General features: G+C 46.1%; 2 protein-coding genes across 2 annotated transcripts; both read left to right on the plus strand.

The window, feature by feature from the left end:
* Positions 1-1,746: 1,746 nt before the first annotated feature.
* On the plus strand, positions 1,747-2,688 carry LOC311195010 (olfactory receptor 12D1-like; the record flags this gene model as incomplete). The annotated part of the gene is made up of 1 exon (XM_084268276.1): positions 1,747-2,688. One exon carries the CDS (start codon positions 1,747-1,749, stop codon positions 2,686-2,688), a length of 942 nt encoding a protein of 313 aa, XP_084124402.1.
* A 5,057-nt stretch (positions 2,689-7,745) lies between these two features.
* LOC311195007 (olfactory receptor 12D2-like) lies at positions 7,746-8,687 on the plus strand (the record flags this gene model as incomplete). The annotated part of the gene is made up of 1 exon (XM_084268273.1): positions 7,746-8,687. The coding sequence occupies one exon, from the start codon at positions 7,746-7,748 to the stop codon at positions 8,685-8,687; it is 942 nt and encodes a 313-aa protein (XP_084124399.1).
* Positions 8,688-15,773: the final 7,086 nt, after the last annotated feature.

Raw genomic sequence — 15,773 nt, forward strand, 5'->3', positions numbered from 1 at the left:
GAGGTTGCAAAGCCAGGCCTCAATTGCCAGTAGCAATTTCAGCCCAAAGCTCTCTGCATTGAGAAGACACTTATGTTGGTTTCTAGGGTTTTTAATTTGGAGGGGGCTGAGTTAGTGGTTTGCATTGTTGTTGTTATTAGCTAGTCTCCATGGGCTGCTTTGCTTGGTGTCCTCTGATTTGCAGGAGGCTCATCTGTGCATGATGTTCAGGCAACACTTACTGCTCTGAGCACACCACTGATTCACAAATCCCATCCCAGGAGACTGATCAAAGCAATAGGAGAATTGCTGCCCCCCTGATGTTGCTGATAATGTTGAACATTCTGGAAGTGATATAAATACTTCTTCCCCCTCGACCTAGGTCATTAGGGATGTATGGTCCTGTTTGTAAAGCTTCCACCTTGCATCCGACCTGACCACCCACAAAGCCCACGGACTCACACCGGTCATTGTCCTCAGGGCTGCAGTATTGATGGCTCAGCCAGAGGAATGCCAAGGACATAGAGAAGAAAAAGGAGCAGAAACCATCGGTCTTTTCACTCCACAAAATACACTGTCTCGTGCTCAGCTTTTCTGTCAAGCTGACTATCAGGGGACCTTACTACAAGGAGAAACATGCTGATTGGTAGTGAGGTGGGCCTTTTTCCTATTCTATTGTAGTGTTTTTACAGTTGGGGAAAAAAAAGTAAGCTTCAGCAAGCAAAGTCTTTTCTTTGCATTTCTATTTAAGCAGGAGTCTTAAAATACAGCCAAGGACATCAGGACATTGACTGGATGTGTTGATCAGCCAATGGCAGAAAGTATCTGTCAGCATCTGTGAAACTGAAGGGAAGTGACAGGAAGATGTTGAGGAGGGAAAGGGGAAAGGGATCAGGTCACCTGTGGCTGAGTAGGAGGAACGGGCAGCATCAGGGGAGGTTGGGGGGCACAACTTAACCGAGTGATGTCTTTCTGCAGGTAGGTTTTGGTGAGCAGGGCTTTGGTCCCTGAAGGCAGCAAAGAACATGTCAGAGATGGAGGCATTTGCATGTCGTGGAGAAGTGCAGCTGTAACTCTACCTGTGCCTGCCTGCCCTACAACACAGTCTCAGCACCTGGTTCTTCACTGCGTAAGGTTGGACATACCCAGAGCAATACACAGCTCATCTGGAGCAGAAACCAGTGAAAGCTGTGTGTGCTCACTGCATTTTAGAAGACCAGAGATGCTGACTGAGCTGACTGTGTTCTCTTGGTGGGCAGTACAAACAGCTTCCAGAATGATGAGCCAGAGTGCCTGCAACTTGCAGCATTAACTCAGCTCCTGCAAACTCAGTCTGGCTCCACCTTAGTGTTGTAGGAGGGGATATGCTGATATTATGCCCCATTCATGTGCTGCTTTTTTTGTTAAAAAAATGGAAATTGTGATTCTTTCAGGTCAAAGACGTGTCTGGAAGAGATGGAAATGATGAGAAATGTGAAAATTAGAATTGGCTTAGTGAAATGTAGGCACAACAGTAGAAAGAAGCATCTCCTCCTCTGGAATACTCTTCTCTTTGCTCTAGACAGAAGGTAGGGGAAGGCAACATTAAAGTTCTTTATGTCCATGGAGTCTCTGTGCAGCTTTTAGGTTTGGTGCCATGTGTCATGTTTTGCTTGTTTCTGCATCTCTTTGTCTTAAAGCAGCAGAGAAGCCAGTGGCTTTTGCAGTTGTGTTCCTGCTCTCAGCTGTGAACCCTGACAGTTCCCTTTGCTTCTTATTCTTCCAGCAATGCGTAACCAGACACAAGTGGGCGAGTTCATCCTGCTGGGCATCACCGATGTCCAGGGGCTGCAGCACTTGTGCTTCATCACCTTTCTGTTGCTCTACCTGACCTGTCTTCTGGGAAATGGGGCCATTGTGACCGTGGTGATATGTGAGCCCCGGCTCCACACGCCAATGTACTTCTTCCTGAGGAACCTCTCCTGCCTGGACATTTTCTACTCCACTGTCACGGTTCCCAAGATGCTGACTGGCTTTCTCTTTGGCCACCAGCCCATCTCTTTTGGAGATTGCTTGGCTCAGCTCCATTTCTTCCACTTCCTTGGCAGTACAGAGGCTGTGCTCCTGGCCACCATGGCCTACGACCGCTATGTGGCCATTTGCAATCCTTTGCGCTACGCCCTTGTCATGAGCCCACGGACTTGTCTGCTGCTGGCTGGGGCCAGCTGGTCCACTGGCTTTCTGCATGCCCTGATGCACTTGGTCATGACCTCTCAGCTCAGTTTCTGTGGCCACAGCCACATTCATCACTTCTTCTGTGACATCAAGCCACTGTTGAATTTGGCTTGCAGTAACACCAGCCTCAACATGAGGCTTCTCAACATTGTCACCCCAACTATTGCTCTAGGCCCCTTCATTCTCACAGTGCTCTCCTACCTCTACATCATCTCCTTTCTTGTCCAGAAAGTCCATTCCTCGGAAGGAAGTTGGAAGCCCTTCTCCACTTGTGCTTCCCACCTCACCATTGTGGCACTGCTTTACATACCAGTGCTTTTCAATTATGCACAGCCCTCCTCAGGAAGCTCCCTGGAAAGAGATGTGCCAGTGTCTCTCCTGTACAGTGCTGTCACTCCAGCTCTGAACCCCTTGATCTACACTCTTAGGAACCAGGAGGTGGCATCTACCCTGAAAAAAATGTTATGGAAAAAACTCTTTCCTGAAGGGAAGTGAGTAAAGTAAGGACAAGGCTCAGAATGGGCTTACTGCACCGCACCTATTTTATGGAAATAGGTCAGAGGCACACCACATTGCAAGAGACTAAAAAGCAACTGGTTTTCTAAAGTTGTTTATCATATTTAGAAGCTAACCACATCAATTAAAATCAGGGTAGATAGTCAACAACTGAAGCTTCTTTCACTGTTTTTAGATGCCCTGTGGTGCCCCAGATCATCTCTGGATTGCAGTACGGAAGTGTAGTTGTCTCTTCTAGGACTTGAGGCATAGCTGACAGTCCCAACTGGATCTCCTGGACTATCTAAGATATGAAATGATAACATGGCACCTATGTTTAAGCAGACGAATGACTCATCATTCAGACTTTCTGTTAGACCTGAAGAATGCCAGCATTTGTTACATTGTGTGTGGGCATAGCCTGAGAAGGGTGTTGTCCACGTTGGACTTGAGTAAGCCCTCTGAAAGATCTGTGTCTTTCCATTACTGATAAAGTGAACCTCACTAATGACCCTAGATGTAAATGTAGACTCAAAACCAGATATGAGCTTGACCTCTAACACTTTTAGCTGTGTGGTTTATCTTGCCTAGATTTTGCTGCTTCAATGTATTTATGTGACTGGCTACTTTTCCGGATTCCCTTTAAGGCCAATCATGAAATGATTGATTTGCATTTACACAGACTGCTACAGACATGTTGAATGTCTTCAAGTATCCTAACCAGACCTGGCCAGTGGATCCACAACTGGTCTGTTGCAGGTACTTTGTCACACATCATGTCTGTGAAGTGCATACTTTTCAAGCAGCATGAGGCGGTTTGGCCCTGGCTAGAGGCCAAATGTTCACCGATGCTGCTCTATCACTCTCCTGTTCAGCTGGACAGGGGAGGAAATATATATAGGCAGGCTTAGGAGTCAAGATAAGGCCAGAGAGGGATGAGGCTCCAATCAGTGTCATGGGCAAAACAGACTCAAGACAGAATAAAGGAAAGAAAACTAATTTATTACACTACAACTACACACCCAGTGACCCAGAGTCAGGTGATGAGAAGTCCGGCCAGGTCTTAAAGCACCTTCCCCCCACCCCTCCCTTCTTAGCAGACTTCACTTCATTCATGACTTTACTCCCTTCTTCCCTCTCCAACATGGCATGGGGAGGGGCAGGGAATGGGCAGTGGGCTTCTGGTCAGTTCCTCACAAGCTGCTTTCCTCCTCCAGGTCTTAAACCACCTCTACTTCCCCCCACCCCTCCCCTCTTAGCAGACTTTAGTAGTAACTTCGCTCCCTTCTTCCCCCTCCACTGTGGCACGGGCAGGGTCAGGGAAAGGGGGGTTTCAGTCAGTTCCTCCCGAGTTGGTTTCCTTCTTAGCTGGGCAGGCCCATTACACACACACACACTTCCCCTGCGGCGCTGTGGGCTCCCACCCATGGGAGACAGGCCTCCATGAACTTCTCCAACATGAGTCCTTTCTGTCGGGGTAGCATCTCCTCACCAGCTGCCTCAGCACAGCTCCCTTCCATGGGGTGCTGACCTTCAGGCCCAGACTGCTCTGGCCTGGTGCCCCCCAGAGTCACAAGTCCCCCAGCAAACCTGCTGCAGCATGGGTCAGTCTCCCCACCGATTCCTGATACTTTTTCCTCCTAAATGTGATTCCCAGCGGCGCTGTGACCACCGCCGACTGGCTCAGCCTTGGACAGCAGCACCTCTGGCCTTGGATCAGCCAATGTTTACTCTCGGTTTACTCTCACTTTGTGGTGGGTCAGCCCCAAACAGGGGCTGAGAACTACAAGCCACTCCTCACTCCCTGAGGAGAAACAGAGAGAGCTTGAGTTGGGATAAAGACAGTCTACTGACTAAATCACTGTGCAAGGAGAACAGTAACAGCCGATGGCAAATTTCACTTACACCCAGTGATAACACAGAGCACTTTATCGTCCCAGTGCCTAGAGAGTACTGCACCAATGCAAGGACTGACCCAACACCCCAACCTCACTCTGACTGCCCTGGAGGCACCCAGGAGCACCCCTCCCTCACCAGCCCTTTCTATGGGGGAGTGATGTCAGGTGGTGTGGAAAACAACCTGGGCTAACCCAGCTCACCTGGGCTGGCTGCTTGGGGAGGTTGACTCTGGCCTGGACAGAACAAGAACAGTATTCCTTTTGGTAATGTATATGATGATGGTACATTTGATAATGTATATGGTGATGACTATGACTAGGAACATCCTCACCAATGTTGACTCTCATTCACTGGTTCTGGTCCTGCTATCAACTAGGTTGTAGTGGTATTTCTCAGGGACCAGTGCTGTGGCTGCTGCAGTTTATTCCATTGATTGACAACCTGAATGCTGGAACAGAGCATCCTCTCAGCATATTGCCTTCCCCTCTCTTGGGCACTCCTGAGATCCCATCGGGAAGAACGCATCCAGTCTGGGACTGCCAAGTACTGGAAAGACAATGCTGGGTGGAACAGGTCCAGCAGAGGGACAGCAGGGTGATTAGTGGTCTGACACACCTTGAGGACAAGGAGGGGCTGGGAGACAGCGTTTGTTCATCCTTGTCCCTTTCCAGGCCAAGGAGAGTGTATTGCTGTCTGCAACTGCTTATGGCCGGGGTGGAGTCTCTTAGGGAGAACGGGCACAAATATTTCTCAGAGGGGCTCAGTGAGAAGATGCAAGGTGAAGGGCACGAGTGGAAACCTGGGAAATCTGAGTTAGATCCTAGGGAATACTTACTCACCTTGAGGGTAGTCACACTTGGAACAGGCCCCCCAGAAAGAGTCTTTCCAGGACAAGAGCCTACCTCGTCAGCCTGCTATGAGCAGGGGAAGGACCAGAGATTGCAGAGGTTTCCTCCAGCCTCCATGTTTCTGTGTGTCTACAAAACTGTACTGAACAAAATGGCTCTTCAAAGCCAAGATCAACCTGGAGCTGAGCTGCTAGGAACTTTATGGAGAAAAAGTTAAAGCCACCTTCCCAGAAAGAGGCATCTTTGTGATTCAAAAGGTCCTGTGGGATTTCTACACCAACATCAGAAACACTTGCACTAGAATTGAACATGGTACTTCTCCAAACTGTGGTGGAAATTTTTCCACAGGATTGAAAATTGATGCACGTTTGGGATGTTTTTGACTACAAAGACATCATAACCTCCTCTTATATGCAGAGTAAAAAAACACAAACAAAAACCAAAACATTAAGCATGGAAAATCCTAGCACATCAGAATGGATGGAACCCATACTTGGTCTCACAAATTCTAATACTTGAAAGAGATTCCCGAAAAGTCACTCAAGCAGTGCTCTGCTTCAGCAGAGGTTGCAAAGCCAGGCCTCAATTGCCAGTAGCAATTTCAGCCCAAAGCTCTCTGCATTGAGAAGACACTTATGTTGGTTTCTAGGGTTTTTAATTTGGAGGGGGCTGAGTTAGTGGTTTGCATTGTTGTTGTTATTAGCTAGTCTCCATGGGCTGCTTTGCTTGGTGTCCTCTGATTTGCAGGAGGCTCATCTGTGCATGATGTTCAGGCAACACTTACTGCTCTGAGCACACCACTGATTCACAAATCCCATCCCAGGAGACTGATCAAAGCAATAGGAGAATTGCTGCCCCCCTGATGTTGCTGATAATGTTGAACATTCTGGAAGTGATATAAATACTTCTTCCCCCTCGACCTAGGTCATTAGGGATGTATGGTCCTGTTTGTAAAGCTTCCACCTTGCATCCGACCTGACCACCCACAAAGCCCACGGACTCACACCGGTCATTGTCCTCAGGGCTGCAGTATTGATGGCTCAGCCAGAGGAATGCCAAGGACATAGAGAAGAAAAAGGAGCAGAAACCATCGGTCTTTTCACTCCACAAAATACACTGTCTCGTGCTCAGCTTTTCTGTCAAGCTGACTATCAGGGGGCCTTACTACAAGGAGAAACATGCTGATTGGTAGTGAGGTGGGCCTTTTTCCTATTCTATAGTAGTGTTTTTACAGTTGGGGAAAAAAAAGTAAGCTTCAGCAAGCAAAGTCTTTTCTTTGCATTTCTATTTAAGCAGGAGTCTTAAAATACAGCCAAGGACATCAGGACATTGACTGGATGTGTTGATCAGCCAATGGCAGAAAGTATCTGTCAGCATCTGTGAAACTGAAGGGAAGTGACAGGAAGATGTTGAGGAGGGAAAGGGGAAAGGGATCAGGTCACCTGTGGCTGAGTAGGAGGAACGGGCAGCATCAGGGGAGGTTGGGGGGCACAACTTAACCGAGTGATGTCTTTCTGCAGGTAGGTTTTGGTGAGCAGGGCTTTGGTCCCTGAAGGCAGCAAAGAACATGTCAGAGATGGAGGCATTTGCATGTCGTGGAGAAGTGCAGCTGTAACTCTACCTGTGCCTGCCTGCCCTACAACACAGTCTCAGCACCTGGTTCTTCACTGCGTAAGGTTGGACATACCCAGAGCAATACACAGCTCATCTGGAGCAGAAACCAGTGAAAGCTGTGTGTGCTCACTGCATTTTAGAAGACCAGAGATGCTGACTGAGCTGACTGTGTTCTCTTGGTGGGCAGTACAAACGGCTTCCAGAATGATGAGCCAGAGTGCCTGCAACTTGCAGCATTAACTCAGCTCCTGCAAACTCAGTCTGGCTCCACCTTAGTGTTGTAGGAGGGGATATGCTGATATTATGCCCCATTCATGTGCTGCTTTTTTTGTTAAAAAAATGGAAATTGTGCATTCTTTCAGGTCAAAGACGTGTCTGGAAGAGATGGAAATGATGAGAAATGTGAAAATTAGAATTGGCTTAGTGAAATGTAGGCACAACAGTAGAAAGAAGCATCTCCTCCTCTGGAATACTCTTCTCTTTGCTCTAGACAGAAGGTAGGGGAAGGCAACATTAAAGTTCTTTATGTCCATGGAGTCTCTGTGCAGCTTTTAGGTTTGGTGCCATGTGTCATGTTTTGCTTGTTTCTGCATCAATTTGTCTTAAAGCAGCAGAGAAGCCAGTGGCTTTTGCAGTTGTGTTCCTGCTCTCAGCTGTGAACCCTGACAGTTCCCTTTGCTTCTTATTCTTCCAGCAATGCGTAACCAGACACAAGTGGGCGAGTTCATCCTGCTGGGCATCACCGATGTCCAGGGGCTGCAGCACTTGTGCTTCATCACCTTTCTGTTGCTCTACCTGACCTGTCTTCTGGGAAATGGGGCCATTGTGACCGTGGTGATATGTGAGCCCCGGCTCCACACGCCAATGTACTTCTTCCTGAGGAACCTCTCCTGCCTGGACATTTTCTACTCCACTGTCACGGTTCCCAAGATGCTGACTGGCTTTCTCTTTGGCCACCAGCCCATCTCTTTTGGAGGGTGCTTGGCTCAGCTCCACTTCTTCCACTTCCTTGGCAGTACAGAGGCTGTGCTCCTGGCCACCATGGCCTACGACCGCTATGTGGCCATTTGCAATCCTTTGCGCTACGCCCTTGTCATGAGCCCACGGACTTGTCTGCTGCTGGCTGGGGCCTGCTGGTCCACTGGCTTTGTGTATGCCCTGATGCACTTGGTCATGACCTCTCAGCTCAGTTTCTGTGGCCACAGCCACATTCATCACTTCCTCTGTGACATCAAGCCACTGTTGAATTTGGCTTGCAGTAACACCAGCCTCAATATGAGCCTCCTCAACATCGTCACCCCAACTATTGCTCTAGGCTCCTTCATTCTCACAGTGCTCTCCTACCTCTACATCATCTCCTTTCTTGTCCAGAAAGTCCGTTCCCAGAAAGGAAGATGGAAGCCCTTCTCCACTTGTGCTTCCCACCTCACCATTGTGGTACTGTTTTACATACCAGTGCTTTTCAGTTATGCACAGCCCTCCTCAGGAAGCTCCCTGGAAAGAGATGTGCCAGTGTCTCTGCTGTACAGTGCTGTCACTCCAGCTCTGAACCCCTTGATCTACACTCTTAGGAACCAGGAGGTGACATCTGCCTTAAAAAAAGTCTTATGGAGAAAACTCTTTCCTGAAGGGAAGTGAGTAAAACAAGGAAAAGGCTCAGAATGGGTTTAATCCACCTCCCTTATTTGTATGGAAAGAGGTCAAAGGCACACCACATTGCAAGAGACTGAAAAGCAACTCAAGTAATTTATCACATTTATCAAGTAGTTTATCACATTTAGAGGGTAATTACAGTGATCAAAATCAGGGAAGATACTCAAGGACTGAATCTTTTTCCATTGTTTTTAGATGCCCTGTGGTGCCCCAGCTCATCTCTGGGTTCCAATATGGAAGTCCCACTCCTGTGGGACTGAAGAATGCCAGCATTTGTTACATTTTGTGTGGGCATACCCTGAGAAGGGCATTGTCCATGTTGGACTTGAGTAAGCCCTCTGGAAAGGTCTGTCTCTTTCCATTAATGATAAGGTTACCGCAGAGGTTCTACCACCATTGCTGATTGGCTCAGCATTTGCTATCAGTGTGTCCTTGATCCAGCTGGTGTGGGCTCTGTTGGACCTCAGAGAAACTTCTAGCAGCTCTTTGTAGAAGATACCCCTCCAGTCCCACAACCACTCCCAAAACCTGGCCATGCAAACCCCAAACAGCACCCAGGGTAAATCCCTATATGAAAGGATTCAAACACTCCTACATTATGTCTGATTACAACCAGCTACAGCAAAGAGTGATCAGATGAGTTTTCTTCCAGAAGTTTCTTTTTCTGTTATTTAGAAGTGGAGTTCTGGTGACTCACCACAAAAATCCCACTTTACTTCTCCCTCTGTGTGTTACATGAAGATCTGAGATTTTCTCTTTCAGGAACATCGTTCCAGTGAACTGAGATTGCAGTTCGCTTCCTACAGACAAGCTTAGTACAAATTACTCCTTAGGAGAACATGGAGGCCTTCCTCCTCAGGCACAGACATCTGTGATATAACATGCTAGGGATTTCAGAAAACAGTTAACCTATGGACTCCTGGGTCTGGTTAGTAGATCCTTCCCCTCAGAACAAAAGAAAAACAATTCATCCCACTGAATTCTCCTCTCACATCAGGCAAGACCTTTAAGTCTTATATTCATCCTCAGGTCAGAGGAAGAGCATAGGAAGGGCAAAATAATTCAGCCCTCGTGGAAATAGCATGGAAACCCCCCTTTTCAAGTAGCTATACTGCAGGCTCACAGAAGTCACCTCATATGAGCTAGAGAAAGCAGCATGGCAGTGACCATAAGTGATCATCTCACCCATCCACCTGCTACTCTGTGTTTCTTACAAGTCAGATCATTCCCTATTTTAATTTTGAACTCTGGTTTGTTGCTGTCAGTCACCCTGAAGCAAAATGTTTTTATCTTGCTCATATCTGGTTAGTGACTTAAAATCAGTGAGTGATTGGAAATTTCAATCCCGATGAACGTCGACACTTTTCCTGAGTTAAAATCCATTAATTTAGTTTCAAGAAATGTGTTTTTTCTCAAACTGACTGAAATCTGGCAAATATTTCCCATGCATCTGTAATTATTTATACTCTTAATTTTTTGAAAGAAAAAAGTCTGTATATGCATGACACTTACTTGTGTTCTTTAGCTAGCTCTCTACCCTCTAAATTGTCTTCTTCTTTCTCTGTTTATACAAATGCTCATTTGCATACCTATCAAATACTTTTTCCATCAGCTTGAGATCTCTCCTATCTAATATTTGTCTGTTTACTTCCTAGACATGTACCATCACTGATCCTTTCCTTTGATCTTCTTTCATCTTGTGATGCAGGTACCTATGTGTTGGACTGTGTGTCCAATCATACACCCATGTCTAGCAGTGCATCCAGGGTTGGTTGTTTTGGTGTACCTTATAGTCAAGTTAAAAAGTTTGGAAACCCATCTTCAAAATGCTATAAAATGTTATTTGTTGGGGTTTTTTTGGAATAATTTTGTATTTATGGTGATTACTGCTATGGCAATGTATTTTTCATCCTAACCAAATGTGCAGGTAATTTTACAAGGGGCTGGGGTGGGGGGAACTGGGAGGCTGTAACTGGATTTGCAGTGCAGGGTTTTCTCTGGAGACAGTGTTATCAGGTAAAGCTTTGCCCTTCTTGACTCCTGAGGGAAACAGCTGAAGGTGCTTGACCACAAATATAATGAGTTTTGGTTTTCTTTCACAGCACCAGTACCCACTGGAAAGTGATGTTTATTGAATTTATTTGTGGCATACCAATTTAACATCATTAGGCTAGAATAAAAAACAAGAAATCTCCTGTTGCATCATATGCTTGTTTCTCCTATTAGCCACCTGATGACTGTACAGAGAATTACTAGCAAGAAAAAGCTTGTTACAGTTTTTTCAGCCCATCAAGCCCTTGGGTAAAAATCAAGCAGTGTGAAAGGCCATCAAGGGAGTAAAGTTTTGTGGAGTTTTAATGGGGCCTGTTGAGGCTATTAGAGATGAAGCTGCTTCAGGAAGGCTAAGTGGCCCTCTTAGGGGCCTGATCAGAATAGAAAATCAGAGCAAGGCTACAGGAAAATGAAGGAGGCAATAAATGATTTCACCAAGCAGTGCCTTTGATGTGTTCTGTCACAGAAAGGGGCTGGGTGCCAATCCCCAGATGACCCCTCTTCTTTCTGCTTCTTGCTGCTCAGCATGGAGCATTCAGAGGAGGCACCCAGGATCCTGAGCAGAGTGGTGTCAGTCTGTCCCCAACATTGCTGCTGCCCCATGCTTGGGGCTGCCATCCTCCTTCGTGTGCCCCAGCCTCAAGCACTGCTACTCACTGCTGAAACACAGCCAGATCCCCACCCCACCAGACCCCACTGCTTCATGGTCTGTCCCTGCAACCCCTGAACTCCCACTCTCAGCAGACTGATCCCAGTGCTTTCCAGATACGTGTGGGTGCTCCTCAGCTCTCCATTGGTGGTGACAGCTTGTAGATCCCAGTTGTTCCAGGCCCACCATACAGCTCTGTTCAGAGTGTGGCCAAGATCCCACTCTCAGTGTCAGTGCCTCAGGGACAGGGCTGTTTTCTTTTCTAAGGAGTATGGGTGGTAACATGCCATTTGGGAAGGTCTGTGTCCTGGCTTGTTTCCCTGTTTTGTTGAGGCATACCACAATCTTATATTTTTATGCTCTGGATATACATTTCTATGCTTATGCTGCTTTGTAGATCAGTTAGCTATGCCAATATGGGGAAAGGTGTTCAAAACTACCTGCACCTAAGCACAGCCATAGCTTGTGGTCACATCATATCAGTTTCCACCACCAATCTTCACACAGTTTTTCTTATAATCCATCTCTTGAGTCACCCACTGCATTTACAAGGCATGGCAATTTTAGAACCTCCCCCTAATATCTGTTCTAAACCTTTCTTCCTTTAGCTTTAATCCATTCCCCCTTGTCCTGCCATTGTCTATCCATGATAAACAACTTCACAAACAATAAGTTGATCTTTGCAAAGGTTTCCTCCCACACCAAACAGGTGAGGTGGGATGCTCTTACATGTCTCTGCAATTCTGTTTCCATACAGCCTAAAGGCATTCATTTTTGTTACCTGTCTTCACAGCCTGCTCACTGCTAATGCTCAGTATGGCTGGCATATGGTATTGTGTCATACCTCAAAAGCAAATTGCAATTTTAATAAATCCATCAGGAAAATGCTATCTGTCCCAGGAAGATGATCCTGGTTAGGGTAATCAACTTTCCCCTGATTAGGAGAATTAACTTTTTTAAAGCATAGACAATGGCAGGACAAGAGGGATGGAGTGAAGCTAATGGAAGGAAGGTTTAAATTGGATATTAGGGGGAAGGTCTTTCCAGAGAGAGTGGTGAGGGGCTGGAAGGGGCTGCCCAGAGAGGGGGTGGGTGCCCCATCCCTGGGGGTGTTCAAGGCCAGGTTGGCTGGGGCCCTGGGCAACCTTGTGTAGCTCCAGGCCTGGAGGTTGGTGTCCCTGCCTGTGGCAGGGGGTTGGAGCTCTGTGACCCTTGGGGTCCCTCCCAACCCAGACCATTCTATGATTCTATGATTCTACGATTCTATGATTCTATGATCCTTAGCCTAAGCACTGGTTAAAACAATATTCAAAAGCAAAATTGTTCTATGGTTACAATATGAATGCTTCTGAAGAAACATAATTCATAAAATCTTAATTTTAGTCTCTCTTCCTTAACCTACAAGAGCACCAGATATAAACCTTCCATGTACACAAATGGAAGTGCTCCATCTCCTTCTGGTGACCTGCCCTTTTTCATTCCCCAGCCCCAGATAATACATTTTACAGCAAACACAGTATGTGCAGAGCATCACTGCAGACAGGGACAGTCCACAGCCAAGCCCCTCCCAGCACTCGTGACACTTGCATTACTTTCCACACCATAGCAGAACTCACTGGGTCAGGTGGAAAATAACCTGTGATGGACTGTGGCATAGGCTGGGCACTGAGGGATCATATGGGAGAAAGGGACCTGGGGGTAATGACTCTGAGCTAAAGGGCAGCTTGGACTCAAGTGTTTTACTTACTGAGCAAGTGCTGTAATCATTCTCAGGTTTAAAAAAGGAAGACAGGAATCTGCTTAGTTACCTAGAAGTTGGTATCGTCTCCCACAAATTTAGCTTCTTGAACATTTGTTGTGATTTTAAGTAGGTATCTGGATATCTAGAACCAACTGGATAGTGTAGATCTCTCAGTGGAGAGAGACAGGCACTTCTGAGAGCTTCCATAGCCTCGTCAGATGACAATTTTTGATGTTGGAAGACTCACATTGCCCAACTTCTCTTCACTACCTGAGGCTAGGTACGAATTAATCACGTGTGAATTAATTATATGAAGTCAATTCAGCAACCAAAACAGAAAGCTGTCTTCTGATGTGTCTTGTCCTCCAAATGGTGTGTCTTGCCCTCAAAACTAAAGCCTCCATGTGACACTGAAACACAGAAACCGTGGCAGTGATGTTGCTGAGGCTACATGGTTGACCACAAGCATTTTATTTCTATTTCTATGGAGAACTGATGCAGCTGCTACCTGGAGGAGAAATCAAGGGTAACCCGTGTGAAAGTCAACAGGTAGATTTTGTATTCTGGAGACAGATTTACTCCATCTCATGATGGGAATCCAAACGGATGACCTTCAGGCTCTGTAGTTCAGCAAGGACCAAATCTGCACCTGCAAAGACCAAAGTCAGCAATTAAATTGGTGTTTCAGATTATTTGACTACAGTTCCATCTAGTGGTGTCTGCATAATACAACTTCCCCTTCTTTTTCAATGCTGCTTTTTTCATGTGGTCATGAATTTCCCTGTGTATTTTTCTTTTGGGGGCTCACCAAGCTGTTGCAAAGTTGAGCTTTGCCCAGAGATACTGCTGAGAGGTATTTATTCATCAAGCTGTTTCTCTCTGGCCTTGGAGACTAAGCAGTCTGAACATTGGCTAAGAAATTACAGTCTACCTGACCCTCTTAATGCAAGCTAGGAAGTTGGGATTAGAAACCAGGACCTGGAACAATCATCTCATCTGTCATATCAAGGTTAGGAACACAGACACCTTGCAGGAAAAGCAGCTCCAGAGGATTACTGAATTATAGAATCATGGAATGGTATGGGGTGGAAGGAAACCCAAGGATCACAGAGCTCCAACCCCCTGCCCCTGGAGCTACACAGGGTTGCCCAGGGCTCCATCCAACCTGGCCTTGAACACCTCCAGGGATTGGGCACCCACCCCCTCTCTGGGCAGCCTCTTCCAGCCCCTCACCACTTTCTCTGTAAAAAACTTCCCCCTAATATCTAATTTAACCCTTCCTTCCTTTACCTTTAATCCAAGGACAAGGGGAAATGGATTACTGAAATGTCTGGCACTTGTGTAGCTGCCTGGAATTGAATCAATATAGTTCCATTTAGCCCCAAAAGTAATCAAAATGTGGGGTAAGAATTATAATTCAAATCAGAGCACACAGGAAAAGAATGGTTATTTAGGTGCATATGATGGTGATGACAACATCCTCTCCAAGGCTCTTGTTTGCTTGATTATCCCCTGGCGTGTTTCACTCACCTCAGCTCAGAAAAGGTTTTTAAGGAGCAAGCTAAAGGGAAGGGAGGAACACACTCCATCTGACAATGGAAGACTTGATGTATTCAGTGGACTAAAATACAAAATGGAAAAAATTGGAAATTGGAGGGTGAAGGGTCTTTGCCAAACAAAGAACACTGGTTTGGGGTTTTTCATGAGAAAATCCAGCTCATAAGGAAAATGAAGATGGATATAAAACCTTGAGAAATGAAATATTTTTTAATTGGATTTCAATGTTTCTGTGCTTCCAGGTAAGGAGCAATGTTGGTCTGAAAGGTTTACTGATTGAGGCAGAAACAGGACATACTTCCAACATCTTCAGGTGTCAGATTGGCAAAAAAAAATGGGGTCCTGAATGAATAAGAGTTTAAAGGAAAATTTAAAATTAGACCTGTGGAAAGAAATTTGTAAGTCATACAAAGTTATGCCATCATAAGTGGTCCAGATGTAAGTTAGTGGGTGGTTGTCCTTATATGGCCTTCACTGCCATAGTGTCTGGTCACATCCCTGTAGCACCTACATGTGGTGTGAGCAACTTCAAGAAGGAGGTGAGGTCTGCAAGGGAGAAGATGACTTCTGAGGTGATATCTGAACTCCTGCTATTGTCAGTGGAAAGAAATGGATAGTTTATTTAGCTCATACAAAGTAGATCTCCAAAATAGATGAATTACAGTCCAGAGCATACCCTTCTCTCTGTAGACTGTAAGAGGAACCTGAGGTGAGTGCTTTAGATGCAGATGGATATTAAAGATGTACCTCACAAGGTGGGTGACCCTGAAGATGGTTCAAACAGATGCTGCCAAATTGAAGTGCTAGATCTGGGAAAACAAGGGCTGAAACCCCCACCACCAAATTTGTATTGGTAATAGAGGATGTGTTTTGGGAAACCCAGGGCTGAAGACCATCCCTCCCAGCCTGTGTGGAGTCATAGTTGGAATTTGTGTTCCCAGGAGCATGGGCTTAAAAAATACATCCCATTAATGCATTGTAAATACTTCTTGAACTCCATGAACATCTGGATAAAACCAGAGCTGACAAAAAAGAGTCTATACAGAACCAAAAAGTTGAATTTCTGTTCAGC

Source organism: Gallinula chloropus (genome assembly GCF_964237585.1).
Source record: "Gallinula chloropus genome assembly, chromosome: 9".
In the NCBI taxonomy this organism is placed as follows: domain Eukaryota; kingdom Metazoa; phylum Chordata; class Aves; order Gruiformes; family Rallidae; genus Gallinula; species Gallinula chloropus.